The following is a 22,659-nucleotide window of genomic DNA, read 5'->3' on the forward strand; positions in this document are numbered from 1 at the left end:
AAATAATAATAATAAAATATCCGTTAAATAAAAAAATAGGAATAATACTTATTCTTAAATAAAAAAGGATATTATTAACGCCTTACGGAATTTATTATAAATAACGACGTTAATAATTTTATTATTAACATTAAAAAAAGATATTATATAATAACTTTAAGAACTAAAGTTACGTAAAGGGGAAGTAATTATAATAAATTCGGGATATAGTTAATAATAAGACGCTAATAACTTAGTAACTAATATACGGATTGTATTATAAAAAAACTTTTTAAAAAATAGAGCCCTTATAAAGGACTTTATAAGCTTTAGTTTTATAATATACTTATATTTATATTATAGCCTCGCTAATTAAATACTTATAGCCTAATCTTTTATAATTCGTTATTAAAAAAGTTACCCTTATATTATTTCTAATTAGTTATAGTAACTATACTATTAACCTATATTATAAACCGTATAAGACTTTATATAGCTAATTAACTAAAACTAAGTTTAATAATTATTAAATACTATTTAAAATAATAATAATCTAGACACATATCTTCCTTAAGCTACTTTATAAATTTATACCTTAATTATTAAAAGCTCCCTAACTATATTAACTAAAAATACGAAGTTTAGCGAGGCTAATTATTTTTATTTTAAAACGTATTAATATCTTCGTATTTATCTAAAGTAATATATACGTAATAAGCTCTAACTAGAAGTTATTTTACTTAATAAATTATAGAGCGGTATTATATAAGTTAAGTAGAGATTAAAAAACTTTAAAATTAATTTTAAAATATTAAATAGCTTTATAATTACGAGTAATACTAAGGATAAAAAGGAATTATAAATATAATTATAATTTACTCTAAACTATTTACTAACGAGAATACTCGTTTTTATTTTTATAATATACTAAGTTATTTATTATTATAAACTTTATTTTTTTATCGAACTACTATAATCTCGTCTTTTTTATTACTTTTATCCTTTTTAACCTTTTTCTTAACTTTTACCTCTTTCTTAACGATCTCCTTTTCTTACTTAACTAATAATTCTTTTTTAATTTTTATCGTTAGTTTAATATTAATACTTATTAAAAGCCGTGTTTTTAAAATATTTTTATACGTCGTTTTGCCTAAAGTTTTAGTTATAATTAGCTTTATATAACCTTTTCTCTTTTTTACTAACTAAAGTTTAATAATTAATAACTTAATTCTAGTTTAAAAAATAATAAAAAATTAGTAATTATCTGTTTTATATAAGATCGTAGCTTTAAAAAGGAATCTCTCTAAATTTATAGCTTCGTACGCTATTTTATAATATTCTAAAATATTATAAAAATTCTCTATATTAATTAGAAATACTATTTACTCTATTAAAAGAATTTACTAATTTATTATAAAATATAAAATAATAAATTATATTATATTTTAATATAAAATAAACGTTAAAAAACAATTAAATTAAACTTTCTTAATAAACTTCTTAATAACTTAGATATTAATATAAGTTATTATTTAAAACCCGTTAAGTTCGTTCTTAAAAAAGGATGCGTTATATAATATAATAAAAATATTAATTATTAATAATTATTTTAGCTCCTTTTTTATTTATTAAATACTTCGTTCCCGCTCTTTTAAGCTTATAAAAAGAGATTTTATTAATATTAAGGTTTATATATTTATACGTTCTTATTATATAAAAAGGGTAGAGCTTATATAAGTATTATTATTAATTAGTTATTTCGGAATAGCTTTATAAAGAGGTATTATAAAGTCGATTAGTTTATTAACGTTTTATATAGAGATTAGAAGTTATTATAAATCTATATTATAATATTTATAAGCGAGCTATTAGTTTAATAACTTAAATAAAAAGTAATTTTTATTTATAAAAGGGTAAAAAATAGTAATTATTTTTATAATAAAGTTATAAAAAAAAACCAACCTTTTATATCGGGGTACGATATTATATAATTTTATATACTATTATACGGTTTAATATATTACGAAATTAAAATATTTCTTAAGCCGTAAATCTTTATAATCCCTATTTATAAGTTATTATATTAGTTTAGACCCTATTTTAAGTAGTAAAGTAACTATAAAATACGATTTCTACTTTGATATATAAAAAAAGTGTTTTAGTAGAGTGCCTCTTGTAGTCTGCCGTAGTTAGTTGACATCTGCGGCAACTTGGAAAGGAAGTCGCTGCCGTAGATTATACTTTGTCCGGATAGCGACGTTTGGCGAATTGTTACAGGCTGCTATCTCCACCCTAGGCGTAGGCTCTTGTCCTTGTTTGACGTCTCTTCGGAGTATTTTGACCTGATTCAGCCTCGTGGTAAAGTTAACAGGCCGTTTGTGCTCTTTTGACCTAACCCGAGAGAGATAATAATAGATCTCAATATCTTATCTAGAGGGTTGTTGCACATCGTCTATCGGTAGGTAGACATATAGACTGCAAACTCATGATGAGTGAAGCGAGCAAAGACAGGACTATTTCACAACATCTACACGAAGAACTCGGGATTGGATCACTCCGACTGTCAAAGCTCACCGACATGGCAGTCGCTGCTTGTCTATGGCGAAAATTTGAGGGAAAGAACTCATCGAACTACTTCAAGATGCGGTTAGGCGAATTCGGGTGCAGATGGCAATCCATGCCCAAGTTTCGATTCATACAAACACGTGCATAGCCAGCCGCGACATCGGTATATTGTTGTCAAGGATAAGAAGCGGTTGCGATATTTAATTAGAGATTCGTACTAGGGACAGGCTCACTGGTTCGACATGGATGATGGGTAAAGCGTAGGAGGTAGCTTATTGGACACTGAGTACAACAAACAAGAAAAAGTCAATCCTTTAATTAACCCGAGAGTTTCTCTCGCACAGTGCTCACCATGGCGAATTCATCGCCTGATCTGAGGAGCTAGAGGCGAAAACTCTGCGGAACCTTGAATTCAATCATGGCAGGACAATCCGACAGCCCAGGTTGGCATTAGATAATTGGGCAATGCATCGAAGTGTACCGGCGCAATCGATGTCTGTAGCCGAAGCCAGCCGGCCCGCGGACTCCTCGCTACTGGACAATTGCGACCAAATCGCTCCTTTGAGAATGAGTCGAGTCTCTTTACGGGAATAAGTCGTCTGACACCAAGGCAAGACACCACGCCTCATGCATGGATCTTTTCTTCGACGGGCCCGAGTCCGCGCACAATTATTCGTCGCCTGCAGCGCGTATCCTACGTCATCGAGCGAGGGAAAAAGCCTTGCTGCGGGTTCACAAAGCTGCAAAAGGACCAGTAACGCGCCAAGACACACAGAAACGGGTCAAGCGGCAGGCATTCGAGTAACGGCAAAGTGGATCCCTTTCGGTCCCGCAGAGGTGGGGCCGTACGGTATTGAGAGGGTCCACTGCGATCCACTCTACGGTTCCGTTCCAATCAAGCCGTCGGTAGCCTCCACGCCGTAGGACTCGGCGTCCTGCGCGTCGTGCCATTCTCCACTCCTCCTCAAGGTAAGACGAGGCCTTGGCAAATGGGAGCCCGTCTCTCATAGTTCTTCACCCTTGCGCCCGCCGTCGTTTGGCTTGGGGGTGCCACGGTGCCTCGCGGCTTTACTTGGGTCTGCTTTCTCAGAATCCCTACAAAACTCAATGAGAACGCCGAGAGCGCACGCGCGCGCCCAGCACCACCTGCCCTATCCTATCGGCCAGACATTGCGGCTCAAACACCACAAGTCCTTATCAGCGCGCTTGATGATCGACCCCTTCGACGTCGACCCTGAAAGATGAGCTTCTTTCAACGACGGCTCATCGACCATTGCGAGTGACATGTGCTCTCTCTCACCGGGGACACGCCGCTTCCGGTAGGCCCCTTGACGAAAAGCCCCCCCTCCGCTAACTTGCCGCTCACCGACTCAGCCTGTGGGGTCGCCTCATTTCCCCCCGTTGGAAGAACGAAAAGAAAAGTGTCCACATCCCTTGGTTGGGCATTGACTGGCGGCTGCATATAAAGTGGATAATGGTCGAGTCTTTTGAGACACGCTCGTTGGCTGGTTTTCTTAGCATCTTGCACCATCTTATTGTGCGAAACTGCGAAACTGCGAAACTGCGACGGGTAGTGATTGGCTGCTTTTTGCGCGTTTAGATGACATAAAGACAAATTTTCGTTATTTCTTTGCTCCCTCACTGGCTCATCGATGCGCTGCGCGAAAAAACTACTGCGACATGGTGTCACGGGATACTCCCAGGATTCATCCCCAGCCTCGCACCATTCTGCCCTGCTGCCTTGGTTTTGAGGGCCAATTTTCCTGCCATGTCATCCCACTGATGATTGCGGCGAGTGGGATTGCAGGAGAAGGAGTCAGGCTTTCTTCCATTGTGTGTCACTGTCGGCATCTCACCGAAACACACAAGAATAAAGGGAGATTGGCCACCTCACTGATAAACACGGCCCAGGCTCTCAACAACAGCGACAAGATGACCTTTGGATGAGTCTGCCTGATGCTCATTGGCTCCCTCCCGGCAATCTTGGTTCAGTGTCCGACACACCAAGTGGTCCCTCGCCAAACTTGCGCCCACTCACAAAGGCACGGACTGCTCCAGCTGGTTCCCATTATTTTCCCCTCAGCAAGTGAACCCTTGTGGCCCTGTGGCCCCTTCAAACAGTGCTGACAAGTGAGATTGGGATGAGCGAACAAGCCGACAACTCTGAGAATCCTGGATGTATCCGTACTCCATGCCTACTGTGTAGTGTCCAGTATAGTATGGGGGATACGTATCTGATAACCCCGCATAGAATTGCCTGAGATGGCAATGTGTCCCTGCAGATAAAGCTGGAGATTGCGCCTCCCCCATCCTCAATCCTGCGAGGCGAACGCTGTATTCCGATATCTCTGCCACTGTGATATCGATAAGACGCAACTAGGGTGGTAGTTATACGTCTTAGTCAAGGCATACTGATTACAATCCCAGAAAACATATCGATGCGGAAGACGGCGACACGGCGACACGGCGACGATTCCCATGTTGGCACGGGCGAGTACTCCGTCGCCGAACCCATAATCTGTAGCCCCCCCCAAAGTCAAGCCAAGCCTCCCCCGTCCAATGGACAGATGCATTCAGAAGCGGACGCTAAGACAAGGAATGACGACATTGCGGAAATATTCTGCCTTAGCACCAGCGCCGCGCCGAAGGATTGGGATGGGGTCGACACAAAATCCATGGATGGCATGGGCATGGGGCGCAAACACAACAACGCCTGCGTGCGAGATCAGGGACGAACCCAGTCAAACTCCACACAGACTTGCAACGTTCCTGGCCCTCTGTATGGATACTTTCCCTCATTGTCCCTGGATTTTCTGATGCAATCTACCTACAGGCTACGCCGAGAGCCCGCGGGTCGGGTTGGCTCAAAGTTCGTACGGGTCTGGTCTGTGGGTTGTTCAGCTGCAGAATGCAGAAAAAGCTTTTGCATTTGGGTGTGTCTACATACCTGGTAGCCCGGCGCGGCGCATTCTTCTTCTCACTCTCTTCGGTACACTGTGTGGCATGTGGCACGTTGCCTTGGGAAGAGAAGAAGTTCGCCCAGGTCGCAAAAGTTTTTCCCTGGTCGATTGACCAAACGAGACGCTGATCGATCTACCTGTCTGTCTGCTGCCACCCTTAAAACTAAGCTCTCCCCCATCGAGATTCTCCTCGCGTGCCTCCATTCGAAACGTTTCGTTGCTCTCTCTCTTCCTTCCTTCTCTCCTCTCTTCGCACGCCCTCCTCTTTGTGCCCACGGTTTCCACTTGGCTTGAGCCGTTTCTTCATTCCTCCACATGCACTCAGTGGTCTCCTCCCTCCGTCTCTCGTCAACATACCTCCACGGGGAAAGAGTCTAGATAGTAAAGCCGTTGCGCTTGAACTAGCTCACTCTTTTCACCATGTCGGGTTCCGAGCAACTCAAGGGCCCGGTTGAGTCCGTCCCCAACGACAGGGTCTCTCTCGACAGCTATGGCTCCTCCGTGCGACACAACTCCGATGGCCTCCAGCGCCGCCTGAACAACCGTCAGATTCAACTGATTGCCATCGGAGGCACAATTGGTACCGGCCTGTTCGTCACCATCGGCGGCGGCCTCGCCAAGGGCGGTCCCGGAAGTCTGCTCATTGCCTACACCCTCTACGCCTGCGTCGTCGCCCTCGTTAACAACTCCATCGCCGAGATGAGCACCTACATGCCCGTGTCTGGTGGCTTTATTCGTCTGGCCGGTGTCTGGGTTGACGATGCTCTCGGCTTTATGGTTGGCTGGAACTACTTCATCTACGAGGCATTGCTTATCCCGTTCGAAATTACCGCGCTTAATCTCGTGTGCTCTTTCTGGAACGAAAAGATTACGGAGCCGGGTCCGACGGCGGGTTTCTGCATCGCCATCATCATCGCGTACGGGTAAGTCACAAACCAATTCGTGGGAACGATTGACTCTTTTTTCTCCTTTCATTTCAGGGACAAGCGACTAGACCGACCGGACTTTCTAGAGCTCGTCGTGGTGCCCGCCCGTGACCCTTCTCGTTCTCCTCTCTCTCTCTCCTCTCGCCTCGGTGGTGCTCGTTGTGTATGCATGCTAAACGTCAATGTGTGATTCTAGTCTACTGAATGTTGTTGCCGTCGGCATCTTTGGTGAAGCTGAATTCTGGCTCTCAGGCGGCAAGGTCCTGCTCATCTTCATCCTCTTCCTCTTCACCTTCATCACGATGGTCGGAGGAAACCCCGCCCACGATGCCTACGGATTCCGATACTGGAAGGAGCCCGGCGCATTCGCGGAATACATGACACAGGGTAATACCGGTCGCATGGAAGGCTTCATGGGTGCTCTGGCCACTGCCACGTTCACCATTGTCGGCCCGGAATACATTTCCATGATCGCCGCCGAGGCGAAGCACCCGAGCTTGTACATCAAGGGCGCCTTCAAGACCGTCTACCTGCGTTTCGGCCTCTTCTTCGTCGGCGCCGCTTTGACCTGCGGTATCGTGCTCCCCTACAACAATCAGACCCTCATCGACATCTACATCACCGGAACCGGCAGCGGTGGCACCGCCGCTGCCTCCCCGTGGGTCATGGCCATGGAGAACCTCAAGATCCAGGGTCTCCCCCACTTGGTCAATGCTCTGCTCTTCACCACCATCTTCTCCGCCGGTAACACCTACGTCTACTGCGCGACCCGGTCCCTGTACAGTTTAGCGCTCGACGGTCGCGCCCCGGCTCTGCTCCGCAAGACCACCAAGAACGGTGTGCCTGTCTACTGCTTCGCCGTCACCATGGTCTTCCCCTTGCTCTCCTTCCTGCAGTGCGGCAGCGGCTCCGCAAAGGTGCTCAACTGGCTGCTGGCCCTCATCACGGGCGGCGGTGTCATCAACTACCTCGTCATGTCCATCACGTACATCAACTTCTACCACGCGTGCAAGGCCCAGGGTCTCGACCGCAAGACGCTGCCCTACTGCGGATACCTCCAGCCCTACGGCGCCTACGTTGCCCTCTTCTTGCAGACCATTGTCATTCTCGTCTACGGATGGTCCGCCTTCCGCCCCAAGTTCGATGTCGGAGGCTTCTTCTCCAACTACACGATGCAGCTTGTCGCGCCTCTCCTGTTCATCTTCTGGAAGGTCCTTAAGCGCACTCACTGGCTCAAGCCCCATGAGGTGGACTTGACGTGGGACCGCCCCATTATCGAGGCCTATGAGCAGCATGCTTTGGTGCACGAGCCTCCTACCACCTTCTGGAGGGAGATGCTCCAGATGATTGGAATTGGTCGCAGTAAGGTGATCAAGGGCGAGAAGGCTTGAACGAGTAATTCTAATGATGATGGTGGATGGCGCGTGATACCCCAGTGTGCTAAAATATACGGTCGTCTACATGTATGCAGCGTAATATAAAAGTTACCATCAGTTCTTGTCCATGTTGTGAACATGTCAATCACCATAAAATTGCGTCGTTGTTTCCAGGCGCTCTCTCGCGATTGCTCAGGGCTGTCAAAGCAGTCTCAACTCCCAGCCACGTTCCGCAACTTCTGCTCATTGCACAGATGGATAGTAAAGAGTGACAGAATGGATATCGGATTGATGTCTACGCGTAAGCACGCGCATGGCCTTGTACCTCACTGCCTTGCAGCAAGTGATCGACGCGGCGGATATCCTAAGTAAGTGAGACCGTCAGCGCTAGCACTGAAAGGCACTGAAACACGGCTCATTTTTCTAGGTACTTGAACACTGCCTCAGCTGCTGCGGTCATCCGAAGAGAAATGCCTTCACACAATAACTCCAAGGTAGGAGGGGAAAATGTAGTTGAAATTGGGGTGGGAAGGCTAATTCACACGTTGTTGTAGTTTGCTGCACTTCTGGTTATTCTTCAATCTAATTACAACCCAACGCTTTCATGCATTTTCAAGCGCGATGAGCTGGTACAAGGCCTTCATGGCATCCTTAGAAGGAGGTGTGGGGCTTCCCGTCCCATCATCGAATATGGCTGGTTTTCAACTCCGATCTCATCCATGCATTCGATTAATCAGCTCAACACAGAGCCACGGACAGCGATCAGAGAGGTAGTCACTTTGGATGAGGATGCCACGCTTCATGCTTCACTCTCAGGTGAACTAAGTATGGCTTTGAGTGAGCTGGAACGTCCTTACATAGGTATTCCAGTATTTGAGCAATTGCACTTCTTGTGTTCAAGATATCAACTGTTCTCAAAAGTCTTCATTCAGGCCGAGGGGGTGTAAAACAGATTCTCACACGCTTGGCGCGCACATATTTCCGCACTTTGGAGGTGCCTTCTGTTCTTACGCATCATGATTATTGCCATTGGGATAGTCGAGAGCCTCGTAATGATATCTGATATTGGGCCCCGGTTTGTCTGTTTCCAGTCTGGGCCACCTGCACTTTTGCATGATTCGCGGATTATCATGTGCTGCCACAACTGCGGTTGCACTGTGGCTTGCAGGAGCTGAGCTTCCTATGCAGCCACCCCAGAAGTCGCTGACCAGTTGGGATTGGGCCATTTCCCAAAAGGCAGTATGTCAGGCAGAGACTTTGACAGGCCGGTAGGCTACAGCAGGCAGTGGCGAACCATTTGGTTAATATTGCGATTTTTAAGGAGACATTTTGCCCATCATCTTTAGGCTACCGTTAGTTTCAAATTGTTCCTCGTACTTGAACGCTTGGATCATTCACCAGACGATGACAGTTCCGCTTACGCAAGCCTAATCACATAGCTAAGCTGAGTTTATCACCCATGGCTGGAGCAAATGAACAGTCTCATAAGGGATCATGCACTGAATGCTTGAAACTACCGAAAAAGTTGTTCGAACCAGGCTCGACAATCTCGCATTCATTCTACAGCGGTGACGGGGCCGCTGCGAGAATCCAGCTTTCGGCTCAACAAGGGTGCCATTTCTGTACCTTGATATTCGATGCCCTTGAGGCAGGGCAGAAAGGCGACTCTGAAGTCACAATTGACAAGAACGGAATTTCACTCAGGACCCTATGGACTACCTCATGGCCCGGGTATTGGCAACCTAAGGTAGCGGATTACTCAGTACTCAGACCTGACGAGGAGCACATTACTACTCCCGCCCGTAACAGTTCTCCGGATCAAAGGCCTGGTCCTCTTTTGAAGCTGACCTGGGGTAATTGTGTCACTCATCTCCGCTTCAATATCCACTCTGATGCTAGTTCCAAGAAACCGGGGAAGCACGTAACGAATTGGGACTTGTATAGCCAAACGAAGGACTTTGAGCCAGCCGAGAAGCACTTTTCCCCCTTGGCGGCACAAGCGGACTCCCCCAAGGTGTTTCAGCTTCTGAACTTCTGGCTGGATGAATGCCAGAAAAGGCACCGCGATAAATGCGCGTACGTGGGAGAACTTGTTTTGGAGCACGAATTTGCTTCGCCTACAAGACTGCTGCGCGTCGGCGAGGAAGGCGAGAACATTGTCCTGGTGCTCTCGGCCGGTCTGAAGCGAGATGAAGGCGGCTTCGGGCCCTCTTACACCGCGTTGAGCCACTGCTGGGGAGATCCCAAAAGCGTGCCACAAACGACAAAGGCGAATCTGGAGCAGATGATGCGTGTTGGTCTTCGCTACGATGAGTTATCTCCCACGTTCCAGCATGCCGTCAAGATCGCTAGAGAGCTTAATATTGGGTGGCTCTGGATCGATTCTTTGTGTATAGTTCAAGACGACAAGGCCGACAAGGACCGCGAGCTGCCACTGATGGAAATTATCTACTCCATGGCTATCTGCACTCTCGTCGCATCGGACTCGAAAGATGGGAGTGGCGGTTGCTTCCTCCCTCGAGGATCCAACCCAAATATGCACGTACGACCCTGTACAAAGACTTTTAACGAAGTGAAGACCAAGGTCTCAGTCACCTTCCAGCCCTACATGGCAGACTGGGCCCAGTCGGTGACCAATGGGCCCCTGTTCTCCCGTGGCTGGTGCTTCCAGGAGAGGCAGCTGTCGAAAAGAATTATCTACTTCACCAAGAGTCAAGTACTCTGGGAATGCCGAGCGTCCATCGCATCCGAGGCATACCCTGAGATCAGCAGCTGGTTTACTCGATCAGAACCCCGATTCATGGCTCCGCCCTTCCGCGTAACTTGGGCTTGAATAACCGACAGAATAATGCTATACAATAGCCTCGAGCGGGTTCAGCCGTGGTTAGATGACTGGCTGCGCGTCGTTGAGGCTTATTCTGGCAAATCTCTCAGCAAACCGGAAGATCGACTTCCCGCGATTGCCGGTGTAGCAGCGCACTTTCAGCAAAACATACGCCGGCCCGACCGTTCTCTCAGCAGCTACGTAGCTGGAATGTGGTTTTGTGATCTTGCGAGAGGGCTTTCATGGAAGCCGTCCTTCGACCTTGGTACACATAGACCAGCGAAAGACAAAGGCTGGCCCCCGCCCCTCAGGAATTCCACGACATTCAATGCTATACCGGAAACACAACCCGAGCCCCTATCCGTGTGGCTTCCGTCCTGGTCATGGATATCAGTTGATGGTCGTGTGCGGTACCCTTACGCCAAAAATTCCTCCGAAAAGCCGACTGTGATCGGAATGGGCGGTATGGAATATCTCAATCCGAATTCTAAGAATTTCGACAACGTGTCGGTTCCTGACACCCCTGTCGAACCATTCTTCGGCCGCATCTCTCTTAAGACTGACTTCGAGTTTGGGGAGCTCGAAGGGGGGATTATTGGCCTCACAAACTACACTGTTGAGACTACGATATCCGAAAAACATCTCATCAAAGATTCGATTACTGTGACTGGAATTCCCAAGTGCTATTCAATGTTCAAGCAAAGCACCAATCCGTTCAAAATCAACAGGCGGTCAGAGCCATCGGCCGGCGGCGTCATCATCATGGATACGAGCCCAACTCAGCTTCCAAAGACAAAATTATATTGCCTGAGACTCGGCAACTCCAAGAGTCTGTTCAACAACGAAAACTTGGTCGAGATTGGTCTAGTTTTATTGGAGACGTCTTACAGGTCCATGGCTGGACTTAGCTCACGATGGCATTCGAGGTCTGGTCCGGTGGTACAAAGAGTTGGCTTTTTCGAGATTGGCATGTGGGACAAGCAATGGGTCGAGAAAGCTCGACAAAGAACCTTCTATATCATATAGGTTCAATGTGGTTTTTCTTGTGTCGTCAATTACGGTGATGTGTACTGTTTCTTACTATCAGAAGGTCACACGCTCGATAAAAATCTCGAAAGTGCTTTCAGTCATGAACGAATTTTAATAGCTTCATATATCGCACATCCAGCTTAGTGCCCAACCATAGCCTGCTGGGTTGGGTTGTATCTGTTTCCATGCGGCTTCGCCGCATCGATAATCTTCCGCATCTCCACCCTCTCCTCGTCGGAGAAAACAACGTCTCTTGATACCCAGTTCTCTTCTAATCTCTTGGCCTTTGTTGTGCCAGGAATAGGAATCATTCCCTGAGCGGCAACCCAGGCAAGGGCAATCTGAGGCAGCGTGACTCCCTTGCGCACAGCAAGCTTCTTGATCTCATCAACAATAGCCTTGTTCTTGTAGAAGTTCTCGCCCTGGAACTTAGGACCTTTGCATCGAGTTGTCAGCGTTTGTTAGACAGAGTTTCTGGTTTCCAGTTGTAACTCACTTCCACGACGGAAATCGTTGGGTGCAAAGTCGTCTGGACTCTTGTACTGGAAGTCATCAACGAGCCATCCGTGACCCAGGGGGCTGTAAGCCACATATGCAACTCCGAGCTCCTTTGCAGCTTCAATCAAGCCGTCAGTCTCGTGGATGGTCTCGAAAGCTGAGTACTCGGCTTGAAGCGCATCGATCTTGGCAACTACGGATTGTTAGTGGGGGGTCTGAATACTTCTAAGAGTGGGACTTACTTGAGTTGGCCTTGAGAAGGGTGGCCGCTGAGCACTCAGAAAGACCGATGTACTTCGTCTTGCCCGCCTTGCGGATCTCATCGAGCGCTGTAATGGACTCCTCGAGGGGCGTGTCTAAGTAAGGTACCTGTCAGTGAACGTTTCCTCTCATCTTCCTCCATGGCTTGGAAGCTTACTGGGATCAATGCGATGAAGGTAGTAGAGGTCAGGAGTGAAACCAAGTCTCTCGATAGTGCCCTCGATGTACTGCTTGATGTGAGAAGCAGAGTTGGTGATACCGCCGGAGCCAAAAACGTCAAATCCACACTTGGAAGCGACTGGAAGAGGAAAGTCAGTTGTAGTCAATGAAGTGAGAATACTTCGAAAGCACTGACTGAACACCTTGTCCCGCACGTTGTGCTTTCTGATGAAGTCGCCGAGAAGCTTCTCGTTAACACCAGCCTGGTAAACAACCTAGTCGCAAAGAAGTTAGTGCCTCGTGGAAAGCATATGTGTATATGGAGATCATGCGTAATGGTGTTGAGGGGCCTGCGTGAGAGCCATTGACTTACTGCTGTATCCCAGAATGTGCATCCGAGCTCAATTGCCTTAAGTAGAACGGGTTCAGCTTCTTCCAAGCTCAGATTGCTTCCCAGGCCGAAACTCAGGCCCATGGCGCCGAAGCCTGGCGAGTTGACTTGGATGTCCTGGAATTGGAAAGTCTTAGCCATTTTGATCGATTTTGGTTGTGGTCGTGTTAGTAGCTTTGCTTTTGACGTGATTTCATAAAGATGAATGATCTGCTACTTCAATAACAGAACAAGATCTTGGCTTCGAGGTCATTTAAGATGCGTTAGTGAGTCCATTCACAGTGACGTAACTGCAGCGAAAACGACATGGCTACGGAGTTACGGCGATAACATGCGACTGGCTGACAACTAGAACGTGGATCCAATGATCTTCGTCCCACAATATGGCGCCACGAAACTTTGCCAAACACTCCAAAACTGTGCCCGAGCCAATGAACAACTTTTACTTACACGGAAATAATTGATTCTTCTCCGAAGTCCTGGATTTAAGGATGGTAGGTAAGCTGAGGTAAACTCTCCAAAGTCTTTGTATAAGTCGCATTCGGTCTGAAAGCTTGGTCAGTGCATGAGTCGCATAACAATATTGCTGACATCCCGTCGCTTCGGAGACGCTAAGTCAGAGAAGACCGCTTTCGCCGGAATATTACCTGCTGAAGCATCGGCAAAGCGGCATCCTAACAACAGAGCAAATATTTTTACTCAAGAACAGCCTGGACTGCCCCATGGTCGATGAATGTCTTTCAGTAGTCCGGCATATTATCTGTCTCGAGGTTCCAACGTAGTTGGACCACGGCTTTATACTAATCTGAAGAGCGATTATATATGCCATCTATTCCTGTCTGCAGCAGCTTTACTAAAAACCGGATTCTAGATATATCCGTCCACTACTATTGCCGAACCCCTCGGCCGAATTATGCCTACAAGGGTGTCGGATTAGAAGTCCAATTCGACCGCGGCGTACGGCCAACTGCGCAGGGGCTAATTAGGGGCCCTATTTACAATTATCGTAGCTAGCCTAACCTACGGTTAGAACCTCCTTTTTATACTTACGTAAATATTTATATAATTTAATTAATCTCTTCGTTAACTATAGTTCGAACTAACTACCCTATAATAGGGATACTAATACTAATTAGTAATTAAATTCTATTATCGTAAATCGGTAAGGTATCTTATTACGTAAAAGAAATAACTTTTTAATACCGCACGGGATAAGAGATTTATATTAATTAACCTTATAAAAGTAAATAAAAAAAGAGGCGATTCTTAAATACTATATAAAATTAAATAATTATAGCCCTTTATTACTTACGAGAGGTTAACGTTTACTATATTAAATTACGTTAATTAATAGAACTACTTAAGTAACTAGCCTTTTACTATCGCCCCGAGTAGCTTTTTTATTAAATAACTTTTTTATAGCTAGTTTATAATTAAAAATTAACTAGTTAAATTAATAAAAAGAAATACTTATATAACGACTACTTACTTAATTAATTAGTATAACGAACGAGCTTAATAATATAATATAAAAGAGCATTGCGCAATTAAAAAAAGGGATCTCTAAATATAAACATTCTTACTTAGTAATAAAAATAACCTTATAAAAGTTATTAAACTAAAAAATTTATAATATATAAAAAAGTCTATTATTATAAGGATCTTATAAGTATAACCTTAAGCCCGCGATTTAAATAACCTCTTTATAGTTCCCTTAATTACCCCCCGGGTATTATTTAAGAATAAAATATAAGGGACGGTTTAACGAGGGAGGAGGGGATTTAGAGGTCTTAATAATATTAAGTTAAAACTATTACGGATCTTAGAAATTAACTTAAAAAAAAAGCGGCTACTTTAAAATAGTCTTACGACCTCTTATTAAAGTTATTATTAACTTAAAAAAAGGTTAAAAAGACGAGGATCTAAGGGGAAAAAAAAAAGAATTTTCTAAAGAGCCGCTAAAGGGCTTCTTTTTATACTAGCTCTTAGTATAAAATTATTAATTTTAAAAAATTAACTAAGTAATAAAAGGGATTATTAATAAGTAATAATTACTGAACTATAATTAAGTTACGAAAAAGACTACTTAAAAAATATAAAATAGGGTACTAAGAGGTTATAAAAAATAAGATTTTTAAAATATTTAACTTTACTACGTACGAGTAATAAGTAAGCATTTTTAATAAGTCCTTAAAATTTACGATTTTATAAAAAAGAGGGCTTAATTTCGTTAACTATACTTAACGGCCTATACGGTTTTTAATAGCTTATATAGCTTTTTTACGAGCTACTTAGCGTTTATTTTTAACTATTCTTACGGAATATTGCCTTAGAAGAGGTAGGTTAGGGAAGGAAGCTATTTAAAGATTATAAAGAGTACGAGGCTTAAGAGGCTAGAAGTATACGGGATAGTAGAAATCGGTAACTAATAAAGATCTTACGACTAATTACTATATCTTCTTATAGTAATATAAATATTTACCGCTATTATTATTAAAAAGAACTACTAAAACCTACCCTTTTATATTAAATAAAAAAAAGATTTTAATAAGTATAATAGCTAGTAATTTAAAAAAGTAATAGTAATTACTAAAAATAATAAAAATAAGAGTAGTAGCGAGATAGTAAAAAGAAGTGGGAATCTCTTAGACCCTAATAAATTCGTTAGGTAGCGAAAGTACGGATTTATTACGACTAGCGCGCAAATTAAATATATCCCTATTAAAATTAAATACGCTAATAACTACTAATACGGGTATAAACTAGAGTACGACCCTTAGCGAGTTAAAGTAAAAAAAAAAAGAACGAAACCTAATCTTAAATAGAATCCTAATCCCTTATAAATAAGTAAATATTAACCCGGACTATTAAGGGACGTAAATATATAGAATCGTAAATTAGCCTAATAATAAATAAATTAACGTAGTATTAATTTATTTAACTAAGGTCTATAAAAAAAGGGGCTATAGGGGCAACCCTTATTCTATAAGATTATAAACGACCTTAGCTACTAACTAAATAAATAGTTCGTAAGTATAAGCCTAGGAATCGTAAAAGTAGTTAATAAATTCCTTTACGGGCGAGGGGTATTACTAACGCAATTATAATTGTAAGAACTATACGAAATATTAGTAATAATAATTATAAAGGAGGAATTCGTATTATAAAACTAAGTATAAGTTAATAAAGTATATAATCGCTTTAATAAATTTAGAAAAAGGGTAAACGACTTAGATTTCCTCCTTATAATTACTAATAAAAATCTATCGTTATAAAAGGATATACCGGGGCAAAATATAATACTAAAAGTACGATAATTAATAATTTTACTTATTTCGATCTATAACTTATTACTACTACTAACGCAAAATTCGGTACTAATTAGTTAATAAAAAAAGAAATAAATAACCCAAAGTTATTAATAATACGTAATAACGCAGGAATCGTATATAAATACTAAAAATCTAGTAATAAATACGAAGTAATTTATAAACCTTAAAAAAATCTTCTTAAAAAAGAAATTATATTCTAGGGGGAAGTATAAAGTCTTATAAAAAACCCTAATAATATTTTATAATTATTATAAAAAAGTTAGAATTAGGGAATACTAGTACTATTCGGTAATTAATATCGTACTTATAAGCAAAGCCTCTAATTATTACTACGAAGTAGTACGTAATCTTAATTAAAACGACTTTTTTAATATAATTAACGTAATCCGAAGCTACTTTAAGACTTATAATAAGAACCTAGAGCTCTTATCTAAGTTACGAGCGATTTCTTTCGCATTTATAACTAGGATAATAAAAAGTAAATTACGAATAAAGATCCTTAAAGAGCTTATTAATTAAATTAATAAGCTAGTAAAAACCTAGCTAAATAAAGGGATAAATAAGTAGAAAGTTAAATATCTCTATACCGCAGTCTAGTATATACTAAAAACAAAAATAACCCTATACTAGGTACCTAAAGACTACGAAACGCTCTACTCAAAGCCAAGATTTAGCTTTAATATTAAAATAAAAATACCGCGCTAAACCTACCTCTAGGTATATAATAGCCCTTATTAATAATATTAAGTCGATCGAATATATAATAAAAAAAGAAAAGAAGTTAAATACGGTAATTGCTAATAAAGAGGCCTAGATTCGTTAAATAAGTAAAGATTTAACTTACGGGCAGGGTAATAAAAAAGGCAATACTATATTTATAAAAAGGATAAATATTAGTTAAGTAACTACTCCGAGGAAAAGCGTACTAAATCGTACGAATAATATAAAAAATTAAAGGTAATAAACAGTAAAACTAGCCCTCGTTAATTTAACTAATTCCTCGTTATATATAAAAAAAGATCCGGGGGTACGGAACCTAATAATAGTAACTAAAGTAGTAGCTTAAAGTATATACCCCCTATAAAAAATTTAGAAAATAAAGAAGATCTTACCCCCTATACTAATAAATTAGATTATAATAAAATCGATAATATTAATTACTCTTTTTTCGCCCCGTTAGCCTCTAGAGGATATACGAGGCTAAACGAATAAAGGGTAGTAGAAGCTCTTAATAAATAGGCTTTTATTTATAAATAGTAAGGGAAGGTCCTTTAAATAATAGATATAAAAGCGGCTAAAAGAGTAAATCTAATAGGGCTAAAGCCTATTCTTTTAATAATTAAAAAGAAAATACTATCTCTCTCGATATTTAAAAAAAAGGAATATAGTACTAAGTATATCTAGGGGTAGCTAGAGGGGTCCTTTTTATACTACCTAAATCCCTTAAATACTAAGCTTATATAAGTATTCTATATAAATAAAAAGTACGGCCTAGACGATTTTTATAAAATTATCTTAAATACTAGGGTATCATAATAGTTAATTAGAAAAAAAGGGCAATTTTAAGTACTATAAAAGATCGCGCTAATAATACTTAATATATTAATAGCGGGTATTACGAAGATTAGTTTCGGCCTAAGTAAAAAAATCGTCGCCCTAAGTATAATAAAAATAAAAACGCACTTCGGAACGATAACTTTCTATATTTTACTTATTAATACCCTATTTCTCTTATATTTAAAAGATATAAATCGACTAAGTATTATATTTAATAACACGAGGAACAAAATCTCTAGTAATAAGCACTTCAAAATAGTCGAACGATAATAAGGGTATACGTTTATAAAGCTTATTAATAATACGAAGTTAATTAATTACTTAACGGAAAGTGAGCTTAGAAAACTATACCGGAGATTTAGGTACCCGTTAGTTATAAGGCTATATAACCTCTTAAAACAATCGAGTAATAATAATATTAAAACAGGGGTACTAAAGTAGTTAATAAAAATATATTATTAATACTAAATAAATACGCAGAGCCTACGTAAATTTAAATTTAAATTATATAATAAGCTTAACTTTAACTAAGAAATCGTCGTTAATATCTTCTACTTAAATAGTTAGCTAGTACTATATATAATTAACGTAGCTATATCTTTTTAGGTAGGGCGATTCCTCTAGGATTTATAAATAAAAATAATATAGGTAGCTTTATGAAAAAGCTAAATCGATATATACTAGGGACCACTAAATAGTATTAGAACCGACGCTAGTATTAGCTTTAAGTTAATAGAATTTAAGGATAATATAACGGCCTACGGTATATAACTAAAAGTTATACTCGTTAAAGCGCACTATAGTATTAGAAAAGTAAAAAGGGCATACTAGTAATTAAAAAGGGCGTTTAGAATTATTAAAAAAGAAAATCCGGATTCTATTAATAACAAATACCTCTAAATAGTACTTAAATATTATAACGATACTATAGGGCCTAATAGACTTATACTAACGCTATTAATATTTAGAGTATATTTAAGAACGACCTTAACCTCGCTACCGTTACTAAGCATAAGCTAATAAGCCTAAGTAGTTAAAAAAGTAATATAAGCACTACGCAAAATAAGTATAAAAAAGTAAGTTAACGAGGTAATTACTACGTATAATAGGCCTAATATAGGGGATAATCTAAATATATTACTAAATTCGGATATATAAGTATAGCGTAAAATTACCTAATAGTAGGCTAGGCTATATAAATTAATTTCCGTTAACGAGCGCTCTTATATAGTTATAAGAGATCGTAACTAGTTACTCAAAGTATTAATTACGGCAATTAAACCGTACTATATAGATCCTAACGAAGTAATTTCTAACCTATAAAAAAAAGAAGAGCTAGGAGAAACTATATAACCCGTAGTAGAGGTATAAAAAATTATCCTTAATAAAATCGTTATAGTAGTACTAATAAACGACGAGGAAAAGGAAATTACTAAAAGGGCACTAATACTACTAGTAAGATGTTATAAAAAACTATAATAGTAAGCCCTAACGCGGCAATTTATTATTAGTAACGAAGTAATTAATACCTTTTATATAATAAAAGAGAAAGCTAATTTCGAGCTAGTAGTTAAACTACGTAAAAAAAGCATAATCATAACTACTAAAAAGCCGTATAAAAGATTAGATCTTATCGAAATAAACACTTTTTATAATCGAGAGGTCTATTAATTTATCCTATATAACTTAAAAAAATATATAAACCTCTATATATCTAAATTATAAATAGTTTATAAAATTAAAAAAAAAAAAATACCCTAGCTATACGAGAAATCTAGATACGTAATTTAGGGGTATAGTAACGTTAAAAAAGTAACGCTATTTATATAATCGCCTACTATATAGCGCTATAGCTAACGATTAATAATAGTATTAATAGTATTACTACGGAAAAAAGGATACGAGATTTAGAGCTATAATATTACCTAGGCCTATACCTAATCGGCTACAGGGCTTATAAAGAAAATCCTAGCCTATTTACTAAAAGAAATAGCTAGTAAGTACCTAAAAAGCACGATTATTAAAGTACTTAAGCTACTATATAGGCTCGCAAAATCGGGCACCTATTAATAAGCTACTTACCACGATTTTTATATTAATTAATTATTAATAATTACCTCTACGTACGACCCGTACTTACTAATCGCGGAGTATAAAAATAACTAATTTAAAATCGTTAGAATATAAACCGACGATATATTAGGCCTATTTAATATTAACTTTATAAAAAAAGAGAATAAAGAGCTTTAAAAAGCGGGCTTTATAATAAAACTAAAAAAGGTCCTTATAATAAATACCCCCCTAATATTTAATAGCGGGATTTTTATAATTAAAAAGGAAACCGTCGTTTTTTAATAAAAGGGGTAGGGTAAGAAAATTAACCTCGTCGATCTAAATATAACTAATATTAAAAAATAATATAAAACTAAGCTCGTGCGAGGGGTATATATTATAAGTATTTATTAGCCCGAGGTAACTTTTAATTATACTAAGGTAGTATAAGCTATAGATCTAACTAAATGAGATATTAAAGTACTTAATAAGCAGCTTAAGTAATAATAAACGAATTTTAATCGAGGTCTTATTTACTACCTAATCGACCTTACGATTAATAAGCTCTACGTTTTTATTAATAAGTTATTTATAAATAATAACGACCTCACTTCGTAATTAGGGTATATTATTATCCTAGCTAACGAGAGTATAAATAAGAGCGAATTTATTATATATAGTAATATAATCTACTACTTATTAACTAAAAATAAGTAAATAATAAAAAATATACTAACGTTAAAAGTCTATAGCATAATTAACAGTATTAACCTCTCTTACGTAATTTTAATAATACTAAAAAAAATTACCGATCGAATTAGCTTTTTACTTATTTTAACGGTTATTTATATTAATTCTTATTCGCTATACGAATACTTCGTTAAATTAAAAACGACGAAAGAAAAGAGGCTTATAATTAATATTATAGCCCTTAGGTAATCGTACGAAAAACGTAAAATACTTAAAATCCGTTAGATTAATAATAAAAATAATTTCGTAAACGTTTTTATAAAAGTAGTATTAAATAAGGGATTAAAGTAATTTATAAGTAATAGAAAAGTTATTATATAAATAAAAGGATAGGTTATATAAAAAGAGTAGAAAAAAGGGGGAAAAAGAGACGACTTAGTAAACGGGCCCGAGGTCGAATTATACCTCTAACTATAGTAATTAAATTAATAAAAAAAAGAGAAAGTTAGTATTAAATTAAAAGTCTAATTCGATTACGGTATATAGCTAATTACGTAGGGGCTAATTAGGAGCCCTATTTACGATTATTATAGCTAGCCTAACCTACGGTTAGAACCTCCTTTTTATACCTACGTAGATATTTATATAGTTTAATTAATCTCTTCGTTAACTACGGTTCGAACTAACTACCTTATAATAGGGATACTAACAAAGGGGAAGGAGCTTGTATTTACGATTTAACGTGATCGATGAACAAGTAGCTAATTGATGTCACTATTCCGCAGTGGGCCTTGGCCATCCACTTTACAAATTAACTACCTCCTTTTCGCGCTGACAGCTTCGGTATTAGTAATACTATCTCCAACTTCATGAAGCTCAGGAATCTTTGAAATATGGTATCTCCGCCACACTGGACATTCTAATCTTTCTTCTAATAATCTCGCTCGTTTCGCTGCCCTACTCTCACCCTATCCTTAATCGACCAACATAATGGCATTGCGACTGGTCGGTTTCCAGTTGTTGGGCCTGGCAGCTCTCATGCTCTCACCAGCCTCATCGGCCCCTACTACTGGTTGCGATTGGCGGAACGCAAGTGAGGTCACGTCATTGCAGTCCGTCCCCGGAGCACGATCACTCGAGAACATTGCGGTTCGGGAGAATGGAAACCTCTTAGTCACCTCCACGGCCTCTCCGACCCTTTTCGACCTGTCACCTGAAGCCAGACATGCGCCGATTCCTGTTGTCACCATCGACGGCGTTAACAGTCTCCTCGGGATCACCGAACTCGGCGAAAAGGATGTTTTCTACGTCCTCGGTTCGAATCTGACCTCAACCGAAAACTCGAACGGCTTGTGGAAAGTCGACCTCCGTAAATTCCGCACCTCGCGCAACGGGACTGTGCTCCAGCCAGCTGTGCTTTCTCTCATCACGCTTGTCCCATCCGCTCTTCAACTCAACGGCATGGCACGTTTGGCCAAGAATGATACTCAGAACCTGCTCATATCCGACTCTGGCCGTGGAACCGTCCTTCGACTCAACGTAAACACCAAGCTCGTTGAGACTGTTCTTGCTGAGCCTGAGATGGCTCCAGTATCTTCGAATTCCAGCATTGGCGTCGCCGTCAACGGGATTCGCATTCGGGGCAACAAACTTTATTTCGTGAGCTTGGACCAAGGCCTATTCGGCAGAGTCCCCATCTCTCTCACAACCGGAACAGCCACTGGCCCCGCGGAGACTCTGGCTACCAACATCACCTTTGGTGACGACTTCGCTTTGTCGAAAGACGGTAAGACTGCCTATGTTGCCACCAACGGTCCTCTGGAGGTTCTCGGAATCGATTTGGTACACGGAGGAAAGACCGTCGTTGCATCCTCGCCCCTTCTCGGAGCTGCATCTTCGGTAGCTCTGGACTTGCACTACCCTCGCAAGGTTTTGTACGTGACGGGCGCTGTGTCATCTGGCAATAGCACTGTTGGGCATGTGTCTCGCGTTACTTTGAGGTGCTAGGCCGAGGAATTAGGAGAATCACAGAGCACTTCCCTCTCGTCTCTTATAACGGG

General features: G+C 40.4%; 7 protein-coding genes across 7 annotated transcripts; 5 read left to right on the forward strand and 2 right to left on the reverse strand.

The window, feature by feature from the left end:
- Positions 1-2,467: 2,467 nt before the first annotated feature.
- On the forward strand, positions 2,468-3,782 carry CLUP02_01750 (uncharacterized protein; the record flags this gene model as incomplete). Its single annotated transcript, XM_049280787.1, has 9 exons — positions 2,468-2,640; positions 2,693-2,734; positions 2,804-2,849; positions 2,930-2,987; positions 3,047-3,115; positions 3,160-3,298; positions 3,332-3,381; positions 3,445-3,488; positions 3,555-3,782. The coding sequence occupies 9 exons, from the start codon at positions 2,468-2,470 to the stop codon at positions 3,780-3,782; spliced, it is 849 nt and encodes a 282-aa protein (XP_049136744.1).
- Positions 3,783-3,796: 14 nt separating this feature from the next.
- On the reverse strand, positions 3,797-4,273 carry CLUP02_01751 (uncharacterized protein; the record flags this gene model as incomplete). Its single annotated transcript, XM_049280788.1, has 1 exon — positions 3,797-4,273. A coding segment is annotated over one exon (477 nt), but the record flags the coding sequence as incomplete, so codon positions are not given.
- An 838-nt stretch (positions 4,274-5,111) lies between these two features.
- CLUP02_01752 (uncharacterized protein) lies at positions 5,112-5,882 on the forward strand (the record flags this gene model as incomplete). The annotated part of the gene is made up of 3 exons (XM_049280789.1): positions 5,112-5,432; positions 5,499-5,772; positions 5,830-5,882. 3 exons carry the CDS (start codon positions 5,112-5,114, stop codon positions 5,880-5,882), a joined length of 648 nt encoding a protein of 215 aa, XP_049136746.1.
- Positions 5,883-5,924: 42 nt separating this feature from the next.
- CLUP02_01753 (amino acid permease) lies at positions 5,925-7,821 on the forward strand (the record flags this gene model as incomplete). Its single annotated transcript, XM_049280790.1, has 2 exons — positions 5,925-6,427; positions 6,627-7,821. The coding sequence occupies 2 exons, from the start codon at positions 5,925-5,927 to the stop codon at positions 7,819-7,821; spliced, it is 1,698 nt and encodes a 565-aa protein (XP_049136747.1).
- A 1,695-nt stretch (positions 7,822-9,516) lies between these two features.
- On the forward strand, positions 9,517-11,656 carry CLUP02_01754 (uncharacterized protein; the record flags this gene model as incomplete). The annotated part of the gene is made up of 4 exons (XM_049280791.1): positions 9,517-9,537; positions 9,616-9,659; positions 9,751-10,624; positions 10,685-11,656. 4 exons carry the CDS (start codon positions 9,517-9,519, stop codon positions 11,654-11,656), a joined length of 1,911 nt encoding a protein of 636 aa, XP_049136748.1.
- Positions 11,657-11,799: 143 nt separating this feature from the next.
- Positions 11,800-13,109, reverse strand: CLUP02_01755 (alcohol dehydrogenase; the record flags this gene model as incomplete). Its single annotated transcript, XM_049280792.1, has 6 exons — positions 11,800-12,095; positions 12,156-12,350; positions 12,400-12,513; positions 12,576-12,716; positions 12,774-12,852; positions 12,951-13,109. The coding sequence occupies 6 exons, from the start codon at positions 13,107-13,109 to the stop codon at positions 11,800-11,802; spliced, it is 984 nt and encodes a 327-aa protein (XP_049136749.1).
- An 8,480-nt stretch (positions 13,110-21,589) lies between these two features.
- CLUP02_01756 (uncharacterized protein) lies at positions 21,590-22,606 on the forward strand (the record flags this gene model as incomplete). The annotated part of the gene is made up of 1 exon (XM_049280793.1): positions 21,590-22,606. One exon carries the CDS (start codon positions 21,590-21,592, stop codon positions 22,604-22,606), a length of 1,017 nt encoding a protein of 338 aa, XP_049136750.1.
- Between the last annotated feature and the right edge of the window lie 53 nt (positions 22,607-22,659).

Source organism: Colletotrichum lupini, chromosome 1, assembly GCF_023278565.1.
Source record: "Colletotrichum lupini chromosome 1, complete sequence".
Classification (NCBI taxonomy): Eukaryota; Fungi; Ascomycota; class Sordariomycetes; order Glomerellales; family Glomerellaceae; genus Colletotrichum; species Colletotrichum lupini.